This window comes from Lygodium microphyllum, chromosome 2 (genome assembly GCF_053477565.2).
Source record: "Lygodium microphyllum isolate KBCC chromosome 2, Lygodium_microphyllum_v1.1.10, whole genome shotgun sequence".
Lineage (NCBI taxonomy): Eukaryota > Viridiplantae > Streptophyta > Polypodiopsida > Schizaeales > Lygodiaceae > Lygodium > Lygodium microphyllum.
In genome coordinates this window covers 93,094,882-93,119,836 of record NC_141136.1, presented here as the reverse complement: position 1 = coordinate 93,119,836, position 24,955 = coordinate 93,094,882, and the positions used below count along the sequence as shown (strand labels likewise).

General features: G+C 45.4%; 1 protein-coding gene across 1 annotated transcript in view; it reads left to right on the top strand.

Moving 5' to 3' along the window:
* Positions 1–733: 733 nt before the first annotated feature.
* Positions 734–24,955, top strand: part of LOC148040024 (putative ATP-dependent transporter ycf16) — a 36,280-nt gene continuing 12,058 nt past the window's right edge. The window contains exons 1-4 of the mRNA XM_087695967.1: positions 734–1,193; positions 1,855–1,905; positions 2,046–2,267; positions 2,352–2,474. Coding sequence (XP_087552093.1) covers positions 816–1,193; positions 1,855–1,905; positions 2,046–2,267; positions 2,352–2,474 — 774 coding nt within the window. The 5' untranslated portion in view covers positions 734–815. The remainder of the gene's footprint in view (positions 1,194–1,854; positions 1,906–2,045; positions 2,268–2,351; positions 2,475–24,955) is intronic.

Genomic DNA, 24,955 nt, shown 5'->3' with positions numbered 1-24,955 from the left:
TCAATGAAGAAGGAAAATGAAATCCCTACTACTGATCTATACCAAGCCATTAGGAAAGATAGCTTAATGATACTCAAAGTTTTGAGAAAGAGAGCTCATAAATTTAAAATTGTGTGTAAAGTGCTTGCTAGAAGGGTCTTGTGGCTTAAAAGCCTCTCAAGTGATGTGAATAGCCTTTGTTATTATTTCAATGTAATAGAAACATTGCATTATAGAAAACTAGGAAATACTTGAATTAAATAATGATTGGATTACTAGTAATGCTAATGAACTAAATGAAAACTTGGTAAGGAAAGACTTGAGTTATAATGGCTAGGGTAAGGGGACCAACTATAGAATACTTCAGAAAAAACATGTATGTTTGGGGGGGGGGGGGATTTCACAGTTTGCAAAATTTTTGAGATTTGAATATATGAGCATGTAGGGGGTATAAAGAGAAATTGAACGAGTCTAATATCGATTTTTTTATTTTTAAAATATTTTATGTAATTAAAAAAATAATTTTGGGAGGTAAGGGTACACTTAAGGGCCAACAATGGAACACTTTTTGGCAAATAACGGAATGACACCTAAGCAAAATTCTCAGCATATTCCTCTTTTTTGTAAATTACTAGCCTTTGTTTGCTTTTTGGCACCCGTTCCGTAGTTGGCTCCCTTACCCTAGTATTAGTTTAGAAGGAGCATGGCTAGTATTAGTTTAGAAGGATCATGGATGGTTTAGGATAGAATAGTACAAGAACATTTTGGAAAGCAAAGCATGTGAACATCTCTGATAAGACTCAAAGAGAAAGAAAAAACAGAAGCGGCAGGAGGAAATGGCTTGCTTGCAGGCCTCTTTCCCTGCCGTGAGGGCCTCTCCCTCCGTCCAGAAGCCGCAGGTGCCATGGCCTCAGTCCTGTCACTGCCCCCGCACGCATCCTTATAACAGCCTCCATTGCGTGACCAGCACCTCCTCCTCCGCCTTCTCTTCTTCGTCCTCGATTTGTGCTGCTGCACGCCCACGCCTGCTCCCCGTTTGTTCCGCCACCATTGCCGTTGCCGAACAGCAAGAGGAAGCTTCTTCTTCCTCATCCTTGTCCCCTGACGATGGCCCGCCGAAAATCCTTCTCCATGTCCAAGGCCTCTCTGCCGTCGTTGCTAGTACCGGGAAAGAAATCCTACAAGGAGTGGACTTAACCATACGCGAAGGCGAGGTATGGATATCAAGGACTGCGTCCCGATCACTAGAATTAGGAGCATTACTCGAATATGTGATGTGACTTCTTGTCGCGAATTACGTCTAGTACTAAAATTTCCAAGTTATAAATAATCATGATGCTTCACTAGATTAAGTGACGTCAAGCAATCGAACACTTAGCCGCGAAATGCAATGCGCATTATGAGCTATGAAATCATGCCGGTATTGAAATATGATACAGGTACCGTCTTATTGTGTTCATGCATGACGACAGGTTACTATTGTATTATTTCTCAGCATGACTGGTATATTGGGAGGCTGACAATGCTTATTAGTCTACAACTGTTTAGAAGGATAAAAAAGTAACTTCAGGCATCTGAAAAAACGCAGCATTCTACTATATTACAAATAAACATCTTTTATTGTACTATCGCATAATGTTGACTGCACAACTAGTATTGAGCTTAGTTGAATCATTTGAAATACGAGATTGATACAGCCATTTTGTGTTGCCTGAACAATTAGTATTTTGGGATTATAACAGGATAATTTAAGGATTAGGTCTCTTCAGGCACCTGATCATTAGCATGTAAAATATCTCATGAGCGAGCAATGCATAAAAGAAACAGAATATTATGTTTGCAGCTGATTCAAGGTGTTTTCCTCCCGTCAAACAGGTTCATACTATCATGGGCAAGAATGGCTCTGGAAAGAGTACTTTCTCAAAGGTTAGTCTTGTGATCATGCCAGGTTTTCACCTTAAGCCAGCAGCAATTGCACTGTGTAATATTGTTGTTTATGTAGCTATTCTTTTGGCTTGTCCTTCCTTCTTCTTGTCTGCTGAGCCTGCTTTTCATGGTTGAAACAGGTCCTTGTAGGGCATCCAGATTATGAAGTGACAGCTGGCACTGCCCTCTTCAAGGGTGAAAATCTCTTTGATAAGGAGCCGGAAGAGAGAAGCCATGCTGGTTTATTCATGAGCTTTCAGTCTCCTGTCGAAGTACCTGGGGTCAGCAATATGGATTTTCTGCGCATGGCTTGTAATGCTCGGCGTTCAGCACTGGGTCTTCTGGAGCTGGGGCCTCTGGAGGTTGGTTCAACATATGAGTCAGCTGTTAGGAAACATGTGAAAGTTGAGATGTTACAGATACTCAGCATGCCCTTGATATTGCAGTTTTATGGATTTCTTTCCCCAAAACTTGAAGCTCTGAATATGAACCCAACCTTCTTGGACCGCAATGTGAATGAAGGATTTAGTGGAGGTGAAAAGAAACGGAATGAAATCTTGCAGCTTGCAGTAAGGACTTTAAAAAGATTGTGGCATGTGCCTTAATAAACTAACTAATGATTCATGCTTTTTGCGTATTTTTTAAAAATAAATTAGTTTCATAAAAGTATACAGAAATTACAAGTGTGTTTCTCTTGTTTCTGTGGTATTGTGTTGAGTCTAGGAGGTTTAAACCTATCAGAGTGCAACAGAAGAGAAATACAAACATGGAGAGAGAAAGGAAGAGAGAGACTAAGTAGAACGTAGAAAAAAATGAAGGAATGGACTTAACTGATCTGAAACAGAGTTCTGAATACAAGGCTGGACTGAGGGTGCTTACACACAGGGCGGACGGACAGGTTGTTATGCTACAAGAAAGTGTCTTGAGGCCTATGTGTTTGAATACCATTGGGCCTGCAATTTGTGCTTGGAGGACACATTTGGGCAGGGGATCTCCCCTGCCCAGACTTTCGTCTGTGGGCAACCATTAAATGACAACTCCTTTTCCACAAAAAGTTAAAGGAGCGCCTGATAGGTATTGAACTCTAGCCAATAGAATTAAGTGATATTCCCTACAACTAGTGGGCCAAAGCCTTTGTATAAGCATATAGACGGGCAGTTTTTGCACTGTGTATAAGCATATAGACAGACAGTTTTTGCACTGCCCGGTTACACACTGCTCCAGCTGTCCAGGGCAGTGTGTAACCGGCCTGATTAGTCTGTACATGCACTTGATATGTGTCGGTGAGGGCGCCGGATCAGGGCATTTCATGCAGTTGATCTGCACAAAAATACAGCTGCCCTATCAAACCAGCTGCCACCAGTGTGAACACACTTGGAAACTAGCTCAAAAATGAAATGCACTCTATTCTCTATGATGTGGACATAGCCTGGAATATGAAATGCATTGACTGTTAGAGCTCCAATGTCTTAGTTAGACTTTAATGAAGCTCACAACCAAGAGATGAACAACTGTGAATACATAGAATGCTAACACCCCTCTCAGATCTTGAGAGTGTTGAAGGCCTATCAAATGCATGATGGAGCATTAGAAGCCTGAGATAGAGGTTTTGTGAAGAGATCCGCTGCATTGTCCTCTTGGGACTGTAAATCTGTTAGCAGATTAGTTAGCTCATGAGTGAGTCTGGGTGTGGTTTTTGTGGGCTGGATCGTGCATTTCTTTTTTGCTGACTGAGTGTTTTTTATTGGTTATTTGCTGACCTGCTGACTAGGATATTTTATTTTATTCAGCTGGCCAACTTTTCCTAGATTTAGGGCTACTTATAGCTGGGCTTCCTTTTCTTCGGTCATTCATCATGTGCAGGTCCAGTTGGAGAGGGAGCTAATGACTCAATGTTGCGTGTGACTATCTCATGTTCTATATATGGAATCCATTTCTTGAGCATATCTTTGAGTTCTTCCTTTGCAATGTCCTTTTGTTCTTTGTTTTTCTCTCTTCTCTTGTGTTGTGTAGTCTATTACACAATCTTCTATGCTTCCATCGCAGCACCCACTTTTGACATGGTATCAGATGTCCGCGTTTGGGCTGAGGGTGCTGTTTTTTGTTGTGGCTACTCTCCCCTCACACTTTTTTGGTGGTGATCAGTCCTCTATTGCTAGCTGTTGTCTAGGTGACTTCATTTGAGGAGTGAAACTGCCTGTTTCTCTTGCTTTGCAGCCTGCGTTTTGTGCTCGGCTCTCTGAATTATATTAATCATTTCTTGTTGCATTTAATGCTCCTACTATTTGCGATTTGCTGAGCGACATCTGTGTTTTCGGTGGTTTTTTGCCTCCTAATGGCTGGGCGATTGACTTTTCATGTTTTTGATCAGATTTTTCTGCAATTAGCAGTCATTTTGAGATCAATTGTCGGTACACTGCTTGTGAACTTGTGTCAAGTGCAATTTGTGCTACATTTTGGCTATATTCCTTCTCAAATTCTCTTCTTCTCATCTTATCCTCTCCAAGTGGCACCTCCATGTTGCTCCACTCATGATAAACTTCATGGCCTTGATTACCTAACTTGGAGTGATGTTATGAAAGCATGGTTTGTATAAAAGTGATTACGAAAAGCAATTATGGTACGTTGTTTCAAGAGCTATTGAGTGGCCCTAATCTCCCACTTCCAATCCAGATGATTGGAATATTGTCAACCATGAGGAAGCTATGCTCACATGGCATTATGATGATGCTTGTGCATATTCTACTCTTCTTCAATTTATCTCTAAAGAGGTTCTACAAGCAGTCACCTCCTACAGAACAACTTTAGCATTGTAGGAGAAACTTCAGATGTTTTATGAGACTCCATCGTCTATGTGTGCATGACCCTCTATGGACAAGTCTAGCAGATGGTTGCTTGAGCCCAAAGATAATGTTCAGTTTTTTTTGGTTTGTATTACGTAGTTATAGGATTAGCATTGGCACATGTAGTCCGCGCTTCCAGAGGCTTATCTTGTGGGGATTGTGCTCTATAAGCTCCCTTTAGAGTTTGATGGAATAGTCAATGTTTCGTGGGCCAAGACATCATTGACACTAGTTAGTTTCACTCGTATGTCCTATAGTAACAAAAAAACAGTGAAATGTGAAACCTTGAAAGATGCCGAAACACTTCATTTAGTTTAGAGAAAGATGGTCGTGAAATGATTTTTTTTTTGCGAAACAATTAAAAAAAACTTTTCTTTTATTGAAGAGAATACGTGGGCTGTTTTTCGTTTACATTTTGTATTTTTTCCACCCTTCTTGTGTGCTCAATTATCTCCTCTCTCTCTTCCTACTTTGTTTCGCTTTATGAAACTGGTAGCCTGCCCTATTTAGTCATGTTAGTCTATCATCTCTTGGTTGTGAGCTCTTGTCATAGTCTGACGGAGACATTGGAGCTCTGATAGTTTAGTGCGCATTTCCATGCATTTCCTCCATTTTAGGCATATTTCTTGTGCATTTCCTCTGTTTGTCAGTTGGAATCCAACCCCTGATAGTGCGTATGTGCTCCACGATTGCCTGGGATATTTTATCATTATTTTCCGATTTGTTAATGTGCAGTCGGACTGCATTTACTGCAGTCATATCATGTATTTCAGCAGGTGGCCCAGATTTAGAGGCCTTTTTAGTAGTTTGCGAGTTTTAGAGGAGTTTCACTATATATAGCTACAACCCACACTTGGCTGAATACTTCTTGCAGATTTCAGCACACTCTAGCTCCCAGACACTCTCCGATTTGGTGCTGCCATCATCTCAGCCTGATTTGGTCCTCACTGATGCCTTGGGCTGTGTGCAAGGACTGATTAGTCCACATCATTGTATTTAGTATTCATCTTTAGTTAGTGCAGTATTTCTTCCTTCATTTTCCGCTCTCTCTCTCTGTGCGTTTGTGTTCCTTCCATTGCGAACTCTCACATGGTATCATCACCTAAGTAAGAGCACAGAGTCCAGATCTATTGCGGAGGAGTAGTCCAACCATCAAACACAGCCATTCAGCCTTGCATTTGCTGCAAACATAGCTATTTGTGGAGGAGGCGGCAACATTTGGTGGGTCTACATTTGCATTTTCAGCTTGGCGACCCCTGGTGGCAGCATTTATTACTCAGTGACAGCCTTCTTCAGCCAATCGTCATCATCTAGCGGCGACGACATCTTTTGTGGTTGTAGGCGACATTATTTCCTTGTTCAGGTGGCACATCTATACTTTTTGTAGCTGATTGTTTTCTAACATTCGCACTATTTCCATCAGCACACAGTTTGTTGGGTGATTGTAGATTTGGAAGATGACTTACCAGTTTACAGGCTTGGATGACTTAGAGGAGTTTTTGTCTCAGCACTCTTTTGAACACGGAGATGTGATTATTGGGAGTTTCGATGGGAGAAGTCTCCTGAACCCCTCCCTCTCCTACTCATCTTTCATGGAGGGCCCCATTTGAATTGAAGGCTCTGTTTGATGTGAAGATGTCCTCTTTGATACCCTCTATTAGGGTTCTTGTTCTTCCTTCCTTACCCAAAGAAGGTTAACTCCACGGTGTTAACTACTCATCGTGGTCTTGCAAGGTGAGGTGCATCCTTGACACCTTTGATCTTTGGGAGCTCATTTTTGAGCCTATTCCCCACCCTCAGGAGGATCCTGCTAATGGTGTCTCACTGGACCGTGTTGCCTTGTGGGGTCGGCTCAACTCTCGAGCCCAATCCTTTCTATTTGAGTGTTCAAGACTTTGTCCTAGTTCATGTCCATAGGTTGAAGGCCGTGGTGGAGGTGTGGTGTAAGCTTTCGTCTTTGTATCAACTTAAGACCTTTGTCCACAAGATTTTCCTTCAGATGAAGTTGCGCATCTCAGTCTTGATCACTCTCCTTCTATGAAGGAGCACATCATGAAGATGGAGGACATGAGAGGTGAGCTTGTCTTTCTTGGACAGAAGATATCGTATGAGGATATGGTTATGATCCTGTTCACATAGTTGGCACATGAGGAGCAACTCTTATGGGAGGAGCTTTCACTGCTTGTCCTTGAGCACGACGAGCAACTCAGAGAGGTAGGGGCTAAAGATTTTAGCTCCTCCGAGGCTTTTACTACTGAAGAAGCCGAAGTGCCCACATTGTGAGAAGGGCACTCACTCTGAGGAGAAGTGCTGGCTGAAGTATCCCCATTTGAAGCCAAAGGAGAAGGATTCGAAGGCCACGCCCACCATGATAGAGTCTGTCTTTGTGCCTATCTTTGTCAAGCAGGATACAACCCTTGCTTCTTCCACATAGGAGAAGCCGTGGCTCGTGGATAGTGAAGCTTCTTCTCACATGACCTTTTGGCGGGATTTGTTTCAAGACTTGAGTTTTAGAGGGGGCACTGTTACCATTGGTGACAACTCTACATTTCAGTTTGTGGAGTGGGGACCATTTCCCTATTACTAGACATACAATCTTCCTTTGCTAAAGTTCTTTATGTACCTGGTTTGGGTTTTAACCTTTTGTATGTTTGTGGTCTTACCCAGCTAGGTACAGGTGTGGTCTTCACCAGAGATGCAGTTACAAGGGAGGATGATTCTATAGGTGCAACTCTTTGAATAGGCACATAGGAGGGTGGACTTTATATGCTTACAACCTTAGCCACGAGATCTTCCCACGAGCTTGGGCTACTTTGGCATGCTCGGTATGGTCATTTGAACATGGATGTGATCCAATAGGCTTCTCCGAGGAAGATAGATGGTGGAGGGACTTATAGATTTCCCTTGTGTTCACACCCTTTTCCCTAGCTGCTTGAGGGGCAAGCAACATCGGCAGCCACATCCACAGGTTGCCACTCGGAGGGTTTCTATATTACTTGATTTGGTTCACACTGATCTTTGCGGACCTATGGGCTTGGCCTCCCTTGGGAAGGCCAAGTACTTGATGCTGATTGTTGATGACTTTAGTCCTTATGTGTGGTTGTACTTCTTGGAGTACAAGAGCGAGGTGTACTCTCATTTTTGCGAGTGGAAGGTGTTTGCTAAGAAGCAGATGACCTTCGAAGTTCGTTGTCTTTGATCTGATCATGGTGGAGAGTTTACTTCTCACCTCTTTTCTCAATTTTGTAGGGATCTTGGCATTCGGGTGGAGTATATCCATTCGAACACACCATTTGAGAACGATGTGGTGGAGTGTATGAATCGGACCATGTTGGAGATGGCCCGATCGATGTTGGAGCATTTAGGATTATCTCATTTCCTTTGGGGTGAGATTGTGGTGACTACGGTTCACATTTGCAATTGTTTTCTTACCTCAGCTTTGCAGGACACGACTCCATAGGAGGCTTTCTTTGAGTGAAAACCTTTTGTGTCTCACTTTCGCCTCTTCGGGCGTGATTCATTTGTCCATGTGGATAAGAACAAGAGGAAGACCAAGCTCGACTCTAAGTCAAGAAAGCTCATTTTCATGGGGTCCTACACTCCCACAAGGGGATATTAGCTTTATGATCCTATGACACGGAAGATTGAGGCCAGCAGGGATGTGATCTTCGATGAGGTTGCGGCCTCCGAGGATTCGATTGATGGTTCTAGTGTAGGTGATTCTTCGTCATATGACTGCCTCTTCCTTGCCCCTTCCCTACCCTTTTTACCTCTCATAGCTTCCCTACAACCATTGGCAGGTTCCTCTACTACTTCAAAGAGTACCCCTACCCCCCTTTTGCATCCCCTTAGCCTTGTAGGGATGCACAACTATTAGCTAGGGAGCTTCCTTTGGACGGGGAGGTTGTACCTTTACTTAGTGAGGAGTTGTCTCTTTTCCAGATAGGTGCTTTGTAGGTAGCGGAGGCTCCATAGCCTCTCTCGTCGCATGATGAGCCTATCACCATTCCTCGGTGGTATCAATGACTCATGGAGGATGCAGGTGTTACCCATTTTTCTACTACTACTACTACAGGTCCATGCGGATCAGCTCGTTTACATGCCTGGTGGGATAGTTTGCTTTGTGTGAACTATGTTTTTATGACCTAGATTCTTCATGATAGTGAGCCTACTTTAGTTGATGAGGCTCTTGCGCAGCATGTTTGGAGACAAGCTATTATTGTAAGAATTTTGATTTCAAGATAATTCCACGTAGGGGCACAAGGTACAATGATAACTTAACAAGATACAGAAAATCCCACAACTCGGGACTGTATGTATGGACAACAGGACTCGATAGGATATAAAGGATCCCACAATCCGGGACTGTAGGTATGGAAACAAGATATGAGGATTACAAGATCTTTCTTGACGAGGATGAACAAGATACAAGACAGTACTAGACAAGATCTTGTACTACAAGATTACAAGGTAACAAGACAACATGAGTATAACGGAAGACAAGACAAGACTAGATACCATGTTTAGACAAGAACTAGAATTGGAACTCGAAGTTACTTACTTGGAGATCTGGAGTTTTGACTCCTTGAGCTCCTAAGACTGGCATTGGCAAGACCAAGAAGCTCTATGGTGAGCCCCTCCTTTTATAGGTGTTGGAGGGCGGCTAAAGATCTATTACGTTTCATGATAGCATCGTCAATGATATAGGTGATGACATGGTAAATGTTTTAGAAGGTTTTATGATGACATAATCGATGATGTAGGTGATGACATGGCATATCTTCTAGAAGGTTCTATGATGACATGGCAAGGGTGCGTTTGCATGGTTGGCTCGAGGATATCTTGTTAAGGGTGCGTTCGCATGGGGTGTGTATTCATGTGGCACGGGTAAGAATTAATCCTTACACTTGATCATGGCATGTTCGTGATGTTGGGAATAAAGGCCTCGTGCCTTTAAATGTGCTCGGGTGTGAACTCACCCTTAGCACTTGTACTTACACATATATATCTATCTAAAAACCTAAAGGTACACACTCGTCATTGTACCTACAAATGTGCTCACTCTCTACTTTGCTCTATCTCACTCTCTTTGGCTCTCACTGCGTGTAACGACTGATTGTCTCGATCTTTGTGTCTCTCTCGTCACTACAAACTGGTATCAGAGCGTAGAGTGTACGCTCCCCGAGGTCAAAGGCAGCTTGCGTACAGCTGCTGAGTGTGTGACCGTCAGTAGACATGAAACGAGTAGCAGTTCCAAGTTGCAGGCGCAGGTCAAGAACGTCAGTAAATAGTCGAGCAGTCGGTTGAGGCAGGCAAGATCATGGCAGGTCCAACTGGTGACAACAGGTTCAGCGTGGACCAGTGGGCATGACGGGCAGTAGGGGGCTCACGGACGGGACAAGTGGGCAGCACAAGCAACGAAGGGATCATGGCGGGTAGGCGCAAGCGATGACGGCTTTGTGGCGGGCAGGCGCAGGCAACGCCAGGTCACGTGAAAACACCCCCCCCCCCCCCTCTTGTCACATTTATTTTCAAAATCGTTAAAAAAAAAAAGAAAAATGTAAAAAAAAATCAACCTCTACCCCCCCTTTTCTTGATGGGGTTTCGTGCGCCAGGTACAAAAGGTCAAATTTGTGCAACTGTGGTCCAGAAGATTTGGGGCTTTTCCCAGATTTGGGGAATGTGATGCAGGACAAACAAATTTGTCTCAGAAATTGCAAGAATTTGTGACATTTTGTCCTTGACATTTGGGGCTTTTCATGTACATGCACAAATTGGGCTGAAATTTACTCAATTTCTCGACATTGATACACATTGGACCCCGTGCAATTTGGGGCTTTTGCAGTTGGGGCAACAAATGACCACACAAAAGCAGAAATTTCAGACGTGCAAATAAATTTTCAGAAGCACTAAACGTTGTGCTACAGCACTCCACAACTGATTACAGCTGTTCCAAGGGCAAAATCTGTGCTGCATTTGGTCAGATTATGTACATGCAGGTTGAATTTCAAGCGATTTGGGCATCAATACTTGGTAAAATTTGGGGGTTTTGCTGAAATTTCTCTATTTTGGCAAAATTGGCCTGTTCTATGCATAATAGAGAAAATGCAGATGTGTGATTGATGCTTTGAGCACAAAATTTTGGGGCTTTTGACCGTTCGTGTCAAATTTTATGCCTGTGGGTACATGTACAACAGAAATTGCAGCTAAAATTTGGGATTTCTCATGTAGCGTGATGCATATGCCCTTGGAACAGCTGTAATCAGTTGTGGAATGCTGTAGCACAGGGTTTGGTGCTTCTGAAAATTTAATTACAGATCTGAAATCTGTGCTTCTACGTGGTCATTTATTGCTAGTTGTTACTTTTTTGTACCTTAGTCACTTGGGTGACAGTTTTGGGCTTGTATTTGCTGCTTTTTGGTCACTTTTGGGCTGAAAATCATGGCTGGCAGCAATGACAATAGTAATTTGATGCACATAAAGAAGCTTGAAGGAGCACATAACTTTGCAGTTTGGCAAAAGCACTGCTACAATATCCTGTTGCAAAAGAAGCAGGCAAAGCCAATCAAAACACAAGGGGTAAAGCCCACAGATATGGAATAGGACGATTGGGATGAGTTAAATGAGCTTGCACGCTCAACTAAAATGAGCTTGCACGCTCAACTAGAATACGACACTGAAGGACAAGAAATAGAGCAAATACGAGTAGACTCCGAGCCGCAGAAGAGAAATATCTTTAGGATAGAGCGAGGAGTCATGCGCAGGAAATGTGACCGCGCCTGGTTGGAACATGTAGGAGCAATAGACCTTGAACAAGCAGGCTTAGCCCAGCCAGGGACGACACCGGTCCTTAGGACAGAATCACCATTTGAACTTCGTCCACCAAGGGAGACTACCTCTTCTAGCGAGGACGGGGAGTTCGACTCTAAGTTGGAGGTTAGTTCGGACAGTGATCCAGAAATCCCTAGGCCGCCCACGACTAGACGCACGAAGGGGGACCTACCCGTCCACCTGAGGTGCAGACGGTTAAGGAAGGAAAAGGTAAAACAACCCAGGGATACGCGAACGGAAGAACAATGAAAACCGTAGGACCTCCCTAAGCGCTTCACGAAATTCAAAAAAGGGAATAGGGTAGCGGTTCTGTTAGGTACTAAACGTCAAGGACAAACCAACGAACCAATCGAGGGACCAGTCAAGGTCAAGGAGGTGAATCTGGCCCAGGAAGGAAAAACACCCCGACCAGTCTTCATTGCCGACGACTTGACTGAGGAAGAAGAAACTAGTCTTGTCGCTCTCTTGCGAGATTACATAGACGTATTCGCTTGGTTCTTGGAAGAGCTTAAGGGGGTAGATCCGGGTGTCGTGACTCACAACATACCCATGACGCCAGATGCAACGCCGGTCAAGCAGCGACCGTACTTTATGAATCCAAAATATGCTCATGCTGTCAAGGAGAAAATTGACAAGCTGATGAGAGCGGGATTCATTTACGAAATTGAGTACACAGACTGGGTATCACCCATAGTCATCGTGATGAAAAAGAAATGGAAAAATCCGAGTGTGTGTCAATTACAAGAAGGTGAACGCTGCTACGAAGAGGGACAACTATCCATTGCCGTACACCAAGCATATGCTTGAGAGGGTGGCAGGCAAGGAAGCCTACAGTTTTCTGGACGGCTTCTCAGGGTACTACAACCAGGTGCAAGTGCATCCTGCGGACATGCACAAGACCGCCTTGGCCACTGAGTGGGGCGTCTTTGCTTACATAGTCATGCCCTTCGGGTTGACTAACGTCCCCGCCACTTTCCAACGCTGTCGTCGCGTTAAGGGTTGAAGGTCTACTACCGGGGCCTTTGTGTAGAAGAGGAGTTTAGGATTCAAGGTTCAGGAGGGGAAAATAGATTGGGGTTTAATAAGATTCGGGATTTAAAAATGATTTAGGTACGGAAGAAGAGTTCAAGCTTTTACACTATGTACTTAGTATACATAAACGGAAGAAATAAGTCTATCTTGATTACATCAAATGCCTCTGGTTACATACATCATATCATAAAGGATATTTTCAGATCCTCAATTCATTTATGAATATCAAATGCAAGATCTAATGGCATTTATTTCAAGTACATGGATGGATTTCAACCCTTTGGGACAAGTATTTTGTTGATAGATTCAAATGCATTCAAGATTTGGGCCAAAGATACATGAAATGAATTGAAGAAGCATAATTTTAGCTTCAGCCCTGTTTTAAAACAGAAAATTCCAGCCCATAATCAAGTTCAAAATGAGTGCATAAACTCAAGAAGAAGCACTTCTGATCATTGATGAACAATGTCCTGATGAAAAGAGGTCATTTCCTTCCATTACAATCACATAAATCCCATGTTTGCTCATAAAAATGGACCATAACAGTGGGCTGCCCTGTTTATGACTGGTTACTTCAGCCCATAAGAGCCCGTATGCCTTCAATATCCTCACCCTTTGCTTGCCCCAAAGTCACTCAAGTACTTGGGTACAAGTCGGGCTTCATTGGACTAAGAATATGGTAGACAAAATGAGAGAAGTCGTGCATAAGAGCAGGCTGAATACTTTTCTCTCAGATTTCCCTCTTTTATAGACTGTTTCAGCATGCATTTTCGTCAGACCAAAGAGGCAGAGAAGTGGAGCTCTCACCATGTTTACATCTTCAGTAGTTGGGCCTGTTGATCTTCAGTTTGCATGCTCCAAATCATGCACCATAGCTCCAGCTCTCTCCAATTTGCTTCAGACTGTGCAGCCCGCATTTTGCGCCGAAAAATGCGGGCTGCTCCCTGCTCAGCCCCTGGTCACTTTTTGACCTACCCAAGTCACTTGCTGGTCACTTAAGTCTTTTACTCCAGGTTCCATGTGGACCTAGTGGACTTTTGGCAACTTTTGGCATTCTTCTTGGGTTCTGACCATATTTTTGCACCTGTATTAATGTGATTTATCCTGCAGACTGTCAATTACTTCCAGTTGACCAAGTTGTAGGTTTCCATAGACTTATTTTTCATAAATATACATGGTATAACTGAAAATTATATGCTAAATACAAAAGAACTTGTGTAACTAAGGTGGTTATTGGATAACAATGTTTGAATTTTGTATGCAAATTTCTCATATAACTCTTAGTGAAGCTCTTCTGTGTTTATAAGATTCCCATAATTTATATTATGAACAGTAAACTCTTTGACAACGCCTCATGTGCACCATCTTTAAGGACATGCTTCGTAAGGAGTTAGAAGTCTTTGTTGACGACCTGTGTGTCCATTCGACCTGGATCGAACACTTAGACAAACTCCGCACAGTCTTTGAACGGTGTCGCTTATATCGTCTCTCCTTGAACCCCTTAAAGTGCCAGTTTTGGGTAAAGCACGGATGCATCTTAGGGCACGTGGTGTCGAAGAACGGCATTGCCACTGACTTCTTGAAAGTCTTATTGTTGACCTTTCACCCCCAATTAATTACAAGGGAGTTCAATGCTTCTTAGGCCATACGGGGTACTATCGGCGGTTCGTACTGAACTATGCGTTGATCGCCAGACCATTGTACAAGCTGCTGATTGTCTTCGAGTGGACTGAGGCATGCCAATGAGCGTACGAAGAGTTGAAAAAGGCTCTAACCACGGCACCAATTCTACGAGCCCCAGATTGGACCATTACCTTCCACGTGCACATCGATGCTTCTAAGTTTGCCGTGGGGGCAATGTTGTGCCAATCTGGTGAGCACAACTTAGATTATCCAGTGAGCTTTGCTAGCAGATAACTCACTGAGACAGAAATAAACTACTCGACAACAGAAAGAGAGGGATTAGCCATGGTGTTCGCTGTGAAGAAATTCTGGCATTATCTATCGGTCACACCCTTCATCTTTTTCGTGGACCATCAAGCCCTGCTCTATCTAGTAAACAAACCTTGTGCTACAGGACGCATAGGTCGATGGCTCCTTTTGCTCTTGGAATTCGATTTCTCCGTGGTTGTGCGGAAAGGAAGGCATCACTACATGACTGTCCATATGTCACGCATTCCCACGGGAGAAGCTGCTGGACAAGGCATCGTTTATTTAAGGCTGATCTAACGCCATATTGTGCGGATGACATAGTCCAAGTGCTTGAGCACGGACTACCTGAGCGACCAATAGAAAAAGCCCGACTTAGGCGCTTGATCCTTAAGATCCAGCCCTATCAGCTGATTGCAGGCCAACTCTATAGGCTGGGGCAGGACGGATTGCTGCGTAGATGCGTATGTGAGCATGAGATGCACGATGTGCTCTCGGAGGTACACAGCGGCATTGCGGGAGGACACTTTAGCGGAGACACGACATCACGCAAGGTGCTGCAGTCCCAACTATGGTAGCCCACTCTTTTTCGCGATGCCACGCGATTCGTTACGCATTGTGACGAGTGCCAACGGACAAAAGTTCCGATTCGCAAGGATCAGATGGAGTTGACCCCAATTATTGCTCGACAACCTTTCGAAAAATGGGGAATCGACTTTATAGAACCCATCAGTCCTGCGGCGCAATACTCACAAGCCAAGTACATCATTGTGGCCACGGATTACCTCACGAAATGGGCGGAGGCAAGAGCCACACGTAAAAACGACGCGAGGACCACTGCCAAGTTCTTATGGGAGCAAGTGATCTCGCGATTCGGCTGCCCCATCGAACTGGTCAGTGACCAAGGCGCGCACTTCATCAACGAAGTGATAGTGCATCTCCTGTCCACCTTTCTCATTATCCATCGTAAATCATCGCCATACTACCCTCAGGCGAACGGTCAGGCAGAATCCACGAATAAGATTCTCGTCAATGTCCTGATTAAAGTAGTCTCAGCCTCACGTAGCGACTGGGACAACAAACTTATGGCGGCTTTGTGGGCTTACCGTACAGCTTATAAAACGGCTGTCGGTCAAACCCCGTTCAGGCTGACCTATGGAACAGAAGCAATCCTACCCTTAGAATTCTTTGTTTCTAGCTTGAGAATAGCCCTTCAAGAACGATGGGAAGGGAAGGAGGCATGGACGCAGCACCTAGTCGAGCTTGAATGCTTATCAGAGACTCGTCTTCTAGCCACCCATGCACTTATATGTGAGAAGGCTCGTCGCAAGAGTTGGTTTGACAAGCATGTCAAGCGCGACTTTCAACAGGGCGACTTAGTGCTCCTCTACTCCGTTAAGGGACATAAAGAGAAAATGAAATTTCGAGGCCTTGGACCCTTCAAAGTTCGTGCAATCAGCTGCATGGGCAATGTCGAACTCGAAACCTTAGACGGTGAGGGAATAGGCTTCTTCAATGGCAGTCATGTCAAGAAGTACTACCCTCCCACCCATCCTTTGCACGAGCCCTCGATGTTAGAACCGCCTGTCAAAGTACGAGTGGCCACAATTACTGAGATTGATGACGAGGATGAGAAAGCCGTAGAGCCGGCATACCTCCATGTAACGGTCACTGCAAAACAAACCTGCGCTTTCAACGCTTTGATCGATAAGAGAGCAGACTTCAATGTCCTATCTCACGATCATTGGACCAAACTTGGCAGACCACCACTTCAGCCCACGAATGCTAAATTAAGCCCCTATGGGGCCCATTCCTACACCCTCCTCGGTAAGTGCAAAGTAGCCGTTTCTATCGAGTCTGAGACTTACGCAATGATTTTTTACGTGTTGCCAAATGCTAAAGACGCAGGCACGGAGTCGCTGCTAGGGTGCACTTTCAAAAAGCAGACCCACTGCAATGTCGATTATGAGTCGCAGCGCATCCACCTCGCAATAGGCAACATTCGCATTGTCACAGCTTTCAGCAAGGGTTGCGCGACTTCATCACCGTCTGCAAAGCCACCGATAGAATTCTTTATGACCAAATCTACGGAGGGGGGTAGTGCGTGGCCGCCACCTCCCAGAATTCAGGAATCACAGCCCCCAGTAGCAAAACATCAGGCTCAACAGCCTAGATTTCAATGGAAGCCCAAGCAGCTGCAACCGCCGCCTAGGAGTCGACACTCCTATCCTCATAGGACAAAAAACTCTAACCCTAGGAGGTCAAGACGCAGTCACAGAAAGCGCCGTATGATTAAGCAAAGATGGGTCCCTAAAGCCTTCTTACGTGCGCAAGGCTACTACGAGGGAAATACCTGGCTGTGGATTCCTAAGGCCCACACGGCCAAAGGCACTATTCATACACTGTTCTCAAGCTTGATCAACCCGCGTTCCACAAACCCTCAAAACCACAAGCCGCAGTGCTCTTCCAAACCACAACCATCCGCCTCATCCACGACTAGGCCCAAGAGAGTCCCACAAGCCTACCAGCCCGAACCGTAGGCTCTGTCACAAGTCATCACCCCCCGAAGTCAATCCGCCTCCCCGACTCCAACCGGAATGCAGCAGCCCGTCCATCGTGGCTGCTCCTAATCCACTCAATATCCAAGCGGCCCAACCACAAACTCACGAACCCTCCTAACCGCCCATCTTCGTTGTCAAAAGCTCTTGTTCTGTCAAACCTCAACCACCTGTCGGCCTTACGCCCTCCTATGAACGGAAATCCTTTCTAGCGCTAGCCGCTGATCTCGCTGAGGACACCGGGGATGACGTGGTGGATTGTATTAAAAGACTAGATGACACTTTCGTGTTACTCGCGCTAAGCTACGACCGCTTGGACTTGGGTCTATTAGAAGAACCCTTTGCAACTGAAGTGCGAAATATGCCTTGCTCTTGGGAAACCTTTGAATTCGCGTTCACAAAAGCTTCTCACTCCGCGGCTGAGTTGCTTAACATCGAAATCTCTAAGGAGCAAGCCATCATCAAACGCCTTATCACGTCATACGATCCACGAACCACTTCTGCTATCACTGACCAAGAAATCGTGGAGTTATCACAACTCGTTGATACTGGCTCACCCTTCTTGAGGCAGTGGTACGCTCTTAGGTTGCAATGGGAAGTTGACGGATGTCGCATAATGACCAACGTTGAGCAACACCGCGCCATCAAAACAACAGAGTATGATCCCACTTATGTCGTGCCCACCTCGTATAGAGTGTTAACCACTCTTCGGGGCCGACCCATGGAAGAACACCTCAAAGGACACCCCTACCTCGATCGCTTGTTAACTGAGGAAGAGCTACACATTGCTAGCCGTGTCGACTCTGGTGACTTCCTCACGGATGTTCTCACATACATCAGGCACGTGGGAATTCGACCCTTTGATTTGGACCGCGCAACTCAATTGGAATATAATCCAAATTTCTATACTTGGCTCCTTCACAAGTAACTCCTACCCCAACATGCCAAAAGCCCTTGACCCTTTGACCCTCAATCCTAGGAAGGATTCTTCTCAAGATGGAAGGGGAGGGGGTAAGGTGAAATGAATCAGATGAGAAATAAATCAAAGGGGATAAATCAAAGCAAAATCAGTGAAAAACATGAACATATATTATGAAAAAACGGATGGGATAGGAAAATGGGCATGAAAACTTTGAACTAAAGGGCAAAAAGTCCAAGTCTAAAAAGAAAAATCTACATTGCTTCTTAATGAATTCATTAAAAAAGCATAGAGCTTTTCTTTTCCAGCAATCAGCGAATTAATAGGTGGAAAGCACTAATGAAAGTTACGATTTATGGCAGGAACATAAAATGTTGCAGCAAGATTGCGTCCACCGACTCCCGTTCACAGACGAGGAGAGAGAGCAATACCGCATCCACCTAGAGAACCGCGCCTTCAGCCAGCTCAAATTTCGAACCATCCACAACATAGAAGTTGTGGTGGCCAAGGAGGAAGCAGCCAGGAGGGTGGTTGAACAATGCAACCTCACGAAGTATCTTGAAAAGTTCTCGCAGGAGCCGGACCACCTGAAGTGCGTGGAGTTCCTCAGAACGTACAACCCAGATCAAGAATGCGGTATTGTGACGGTGGACAGAGGAGAAGATGCAAAGCAGGTACAGGTCCGCTTAGACCCAGCCTTGGTGGAGAAGGCTTTGGGGTTGGAGCCAAAGAAGGAGAGGAAACAAAAAAGGGATATTTATGCCATGCTTAAAATGAAGGAAGATGTGCTCACAAATGACGGCATAAGCATCCAAGACATCTCCGACGCAGAAGCCATGATGCAAGCCAAGCTGATACATGTGCTCTTCTCCAGTCAGCGCTACAATTCATTGATGCATCGAATTAGCGTACCTGTGCTGGAGAATGTAGCAGCCCATACCCTAGACGTAGTGGACTGGAACGGGTATGTGCGAAAAACGATCGACCAGGCAGCCAAAGCGTTGGCCCTAGGAAGTGTACCAGCAGGAGGAGAATCACCAGCCTCTAAAGCTACAGAAAGAAAGAAAGCCTCCTCCAAAGCCTCCTTTATCGGGTATGGAGGTGTCTTGACTGCGCTCATCCAGGAGGCAGTGAAGGAAGCACAGGATGTAGAAGAAGGAGAAGGAGAAACGCCAGAAAGGTCGCCTCCTCACTAGGACAAGGATAGGTCCACCGATAGAATTGAGACAGAGGAAGAAGGGGAAGGAGAGACAAGCAAAAAGACAACCAAGAAGCCCAAGAAGAAGACAACGCAGAGAAAGAAGAAGGACGACGAAGGCAAAAAGAAGGAGAGAGAAGACTTGGAAAGGGCAAAGAAAGAGTCCCTAAAAGAGGCCAAGGAGAGAGAGAGGAAGAAGAGACAGGAGGAAGAGAAGGAAAAAGAAGAATTACAGAAAGCAAAAAAGGCATCGAAACAGGAAGCAGAGGAGAAGAAAAGAAAGGAAAAAGAAGAAAAAGAGAAAAAGAAGGAAGAGCAGAGAAAAGCGGAGGAGGAAAGGAGAAGAAAGGCGGATGAGGAAAAGGAAGAACTAAGAAGGAAGGAGGAAGAGGACCTGGCTGAAGCCACACGTCGGTCCATCGAGCAACAAAGCCGAGCTGATGAATTGGGGAACTGGAGCCCACAGAGAGAAGAAAGGCCAGGGTCTAGCACATAGGTGCTGGAGATCGTGCCAGCTGCAGTCACTGAGGGCAAGGGCAAGGCCCCAATTCATCCAATTTCTATCCTCTTGGTGTCTTCCACTGAACCCGCCACCATCACCCCTAGCATCCCGACCAGTGCCGACGTGTCAAATTTCGTGGCATGGATGCAATACTTCATCAACAAAGAGATGACCCAGGGACAGAGCACAGGAACCACGGCCACAGGATAAAAGAGGCCAGCTATTGATGCGGAATCCAGGGAGAAGCCTCAACCTCACCCATCCACACAACGATGACACCATCGGCTAACTACGACGAGTACGTCGCCGAGCTGCTCTCCCAATTGAAGAAAGCTAAGGAGGAACGCAAGATAGCCGTGGCTGAGTTGGCATCTGAGAAGGAATCAGTAGCCGCCTTCCAGCTAGATAAAACGAGGATGATAGCCATGCAGCAAAGGGAGATCGCAGATCTCAAACAAGAAATGAAGGCTAAGGATGACATGGAGGAGCACTGGAGACAGCAACTGAAGAACGAAACACAGGAGCTAGTGAAAATGCAAAGAGAGCACAAGCTCCTGATAGTGCAATAGCAGGAATCGACACCATTTTGGACTCCACCCGCTCAGCGCAAGGAGAGTCGTTGGAGGTGACGCAAAGAAAGCTCAACATCGCACGCAGAGCCTTATATGCTGGATTGCAGATGCCACCCCTACCTGCGGAGGTTAGGCTGAGCTTGGACGAGCAACGAAAATACCTATTGCTGGCTGGCCTAGCCCCCCTGGAAATTGATGCCCTCGGATTCGAAGAGGAAGCACCACAAGGATAACGGCAGGGGGAGGAAGCAGAACTTGAGATCGACATGAACCGATTCAGGGAGGATGTAGTTCCACAACCCCCCTCGCCGCAGTCTCAAGAGCCACCACAAGAGGACCCATCTGCGGAAAGACAAGCCGCATCTAGGGAAAGACGCAGAAAGCTAGTAGAGGAAGCCAGGAAACAGCTGAGAGCCAAACCAGCCATGCTGCCGTCCGCACCCCTCCCACCTTGCCCTGACGATATCCTCGCGGGATTCCACGTAGAACTGGTGCTGTGGGAGATACAAGAACAAGGAAAGGATCCATTCACCTTTAGTTTTCTCCTACCCAACAGTCTGCGGAGGGTCTTGCCGCTCAAGGTAATGGATGAGGTGATCGCGATCGGTGGCAGGTTGGGGCAAAGATGGCTAGAAGAGCGAGAAAAAACCCCGATCTCTTAGGGCACCGAAGCGGGTGATTACTGGCAAAACAAAGTTTTTGAAGTCCCACACACTGTACAGGGCTACAAAAGCCAACCCCTGTGGAGGAGGCGAGTATGCGACATCAGTATGCTCACCTGGATGGCGTTTTGTAACACCCTGCCATTCGAGCGGAACAACCCCACCTACATGGCATACACTCGAAGGGTAGGGGTGGATTTTGATGTCACCCTCCACGGGCGGTACGACTTCCCTATTATTTATAACTTTAATGTAGTATCCTTCGAGCATGCCTTTCTCTTTACCTCCGAAAGCCTAGATGATTCTATGACATGCTTTCTTGCGGATTTCTCCTCATGTCCTGACCCCGCCTTTGTAACAACCTGTAATTATCTTAGGTTACTTAAGCTACTCCTTAAGTAGGACCCGACTCCACAAGAGTGTGGCCTACCTCCCCTCTTCTTTGACCCTAACGCTATTGACAGCTGCGCCATGGCTCATCTTATGATGAGGGCTAGTCTCCTCCCCTCTTTTTGCCTAGCCCTCCTAGAAGATATGAATGACAGCCAATTCACTAGATGCAATCACCCTTTCCTCTCCACCACTTCTCTTCATGTCCGGATGAATTTGAAAGATTACATGCAAAATCACCAGTTTTTGAGCAAATCCATCGGGCCCCCTTCCCCTCCTCATTCAGATAAAGACAATTAGGCTTGGCTGTCATTCCACAATTGCAAAAAAAAAAAGGGGGTCAAAGCAAATAAAAGAATAATATGAAAGAAAAAGCATACAAGCACTCACTTGCAGAAGCACTTAAACACCACATAGATCACTATCACTGCACCTAGGGATTCTCAAGTTAGGCGTGCCTGGTGGCTTCGGTTGGTCGGCTCTGCTCCTAACCCCCTAGCCCTTTTTGCTTCTCCACTTCATGCTTAGGGCACATCAAGGGCAAGACATACCTAGGGAGCTAACACTCGCCTATGGTTAGACCTGTCACCCTAAGCCACTTGCACCGCACCTCCCTTAACACAAATGGGGTCCTCAAGTGTGGGACATCACCCAGGCTTGCCTGCGGTTAGACCTACCTCCCCATTTCACTAGCACGAGCACACTGCACTAACACAGTAAGGTAGACACTCCCCTTAGGAAGAGCACCGCACCTTCTCCTTTTAGGCATCACACAAGCGGCAAACCACCAATTTCGGAGGCCCCCGTCAACCACTCGCTATCCATCTGGCTTCCTCGACAAACATCAGCTTCCACATGCACCTGAATCTACATGTGGCCCTTCCCTTTACACCATCATTGCCCAAGTGCCTACCACCCTACAACAACACAGAAGTGCCATGGGACTGGCACCCGTCTCGGAGGGGGGTAATGTTAACCCCAAGTCGAAATGGCAGAAAATGAAGAAAAAAGCGGAAAAAGCATGGAAGAAGAGCAAAGACACACATGCGACCTCTAAAAGCTAAGCCGAGACCAAAGGCGCAATTTTAAATGAAAGGCGCCTCCAAAAACTTGGAAAACTCTTGTAAAAGAGTGCCAGGCTCCCTCCTATGCCAATTGTAAAATATTAGACAGGCATAGGCTAGAGGCGTAAGACTAGAAGAGGGAAATGGAAAAAAGTCATTGCCACAATGACCGCTCATGTAAAAAAGGGGATGGGTGCCCATAGGATTTTAGGGTTTGTATATAAAGTTCAAAAAGTGAATGGAAGCTCATTCTTTGGTGTGTGGCTAACAAGAGCTCTCTTCTTCTTCTTGCTTGTGTGTGCTCTTGAGAGAGGGAGTGTGAGAGTGTGAGAGAGTGAGTGTGTGGGAGTGAGGGATCAAGAGGATGAAGCTCTTCACCATCTTCTCTTCTCTTCTCTTCTTCTCTTCTCTTCTCTTCTCTTTTCTCGCGCGCGCGGCTATGGAGGATGGAGCTTGGAGATGGAGGAGGCTTGAGGATGCTTGAGCTAGCATCAAGAATCGTGGAGCTACCGAGGTGTGCGAGGGAGGAGGCTACTCACATCGGCATCAAGGTAAGCTCACTACACACGTAGGATCGACGGCGTATCGGCTAGGTGAGAGATAGCCATTAGAGCTCGCTTGAAACGCTTGAAGCAATAAGCGGTCCGTGGGTCTTGGTGGTTGAGCGTGAGCTCCCACTACAGTATGGGTTGAAACAAGCGCCAAGAGAATGGTATCATAAGTTTGATACATTAATGCGTCTCAAGGCTTTCATAGAAGTCAAGTGGATCATTGCTTGTACACCAAAAAGATAGCAGATGACAGCTTGATTATCTTGGTTTTGTATGTTGATGACATGCTGATTGTTGGTAGGGATACTCGTGCCTTAGACTCATTGAAGCAAAGTCTTCATGGCAGCTTTGACATGAAGGATCTTGGTGATGCAAATCACATTCTTGGCATGCGAATACTCAGAGATAGATCAAAAGGCTTACTCTATTTATCTCAGCGGAAGTATATCTCCAAGGTTTTGCAGTGTTTCAATATGGAGGGGGGGAAAACAATTGGGGTTCCGTTGCCTCCATATGTGAAGCTCAGTATGGAGGGGGGGAAAACAATTGGGGTTCCGTTGCCTCCATATGTGAAGCTCAGTGCAGAGGACAACTCTACATTTGATGATGAGAAGGTTGAAATGGCCAAGATACCATATGCTTCAGCTGTTGGCAGTTTGATGTATGCTATGGTTGCTACACGTCCTGACATTGCCTTTGCAGTGGGAGTGGTTAGCAGATACATGGCAAATCCTGGTAAGAAGCATTGGGATGCAGTGAAAGGTATTATGAGATACCTCAGAGACACAAAGGAGTTGTGCATCTACTTTCGGAAGCAGAAAACATCTGTTGTTGGCTTTATGGTTGCAGACTATGCTGGTCATGTGGATTGCAGAAAGTCCACTTCTGGGTATGTGTTTACTTTCACAAGAGGAGCAGTCTCTTGGATCTCCAGGCTACAAAAGATTGTCTACTACAGAGGTAGAGTATGTGGCTGCTACTGAGGCATGCAAGGAAGCTTTATGGCTTTCATGTTTGGTGGGAGAGCTTGACATCACAAAGTTACTTATTCTCCATTGTGATAGTCAGAGTGCTATCATGCTAGCACGGAATCCTGTCTTTCATGCAAAGACAAAGCACATACATGTGAAGTACCACTTCATTAGAGATGTACTTGACAACAAGAGCATTGAGCTTGTCAAAGTGCATACAGATGATAATCCTGCAGACCTTCTCACGAAGGGTCTTCTAGCAGAGCGGTTACTCATTGCCGATAGATGATGGGAGTTGGATAGATATATGTATTTTTGCTTTGTACATACCTAGACTTAGCTGATTCTTTTCTCCTCTAAAGGTACATTGCCTTTAGGTGGGAGGTTGTTGGGAATAAAGGCCTTGTGACTTTAAATGTGCTCGGGTGTGAACACACCCTTAGCACTTGTACTTACACATATATATCTATCTAAAAACCTAAAGGTACACACTCGTCATTGTACCTACCAACGTGCTCACTCTCTACTTTGCTCTATCTCACTCTCTTTGTCTCTCATTGCGCGTAACGATTGATTGTCTCGATCTTCGTGCCTCTCTCGTCACTACACGTGACACATGGGCTATGCAAGATGAGCTTGATTCTATCGAGCAAAATTAGACTTGGGAGTTGGTTCCGCGCCCTCAGCAGGCTGCAGTGGAAGGTGATTGGTGTGAAGTGGGTCTTTAAGACTAAGTATCTTGTAGATGGTTCCTTGGATAAGCATAAGGCTAGGCTTGTTGCTAAGGGTTTTGCACAAAGGGCAGGATTGGATTATTTTGAGACCTTCGCACCTACGACTCGTATGTCTATCATTCGAGCTGTTTTGGCTCTTGCAGCCCATCAACATTGGTTTGTCTATTAGATGGATCTCAAGTTTGCGTTCTTGAATGGTCTCCTCGAAGAGGAGATTTATGTCCCTCAATCTCCAGGTTTTCTTGTGCGAGGAAAGGAGAACTATGCTTATCGATTGCGGAAGGCTCTCTAGGG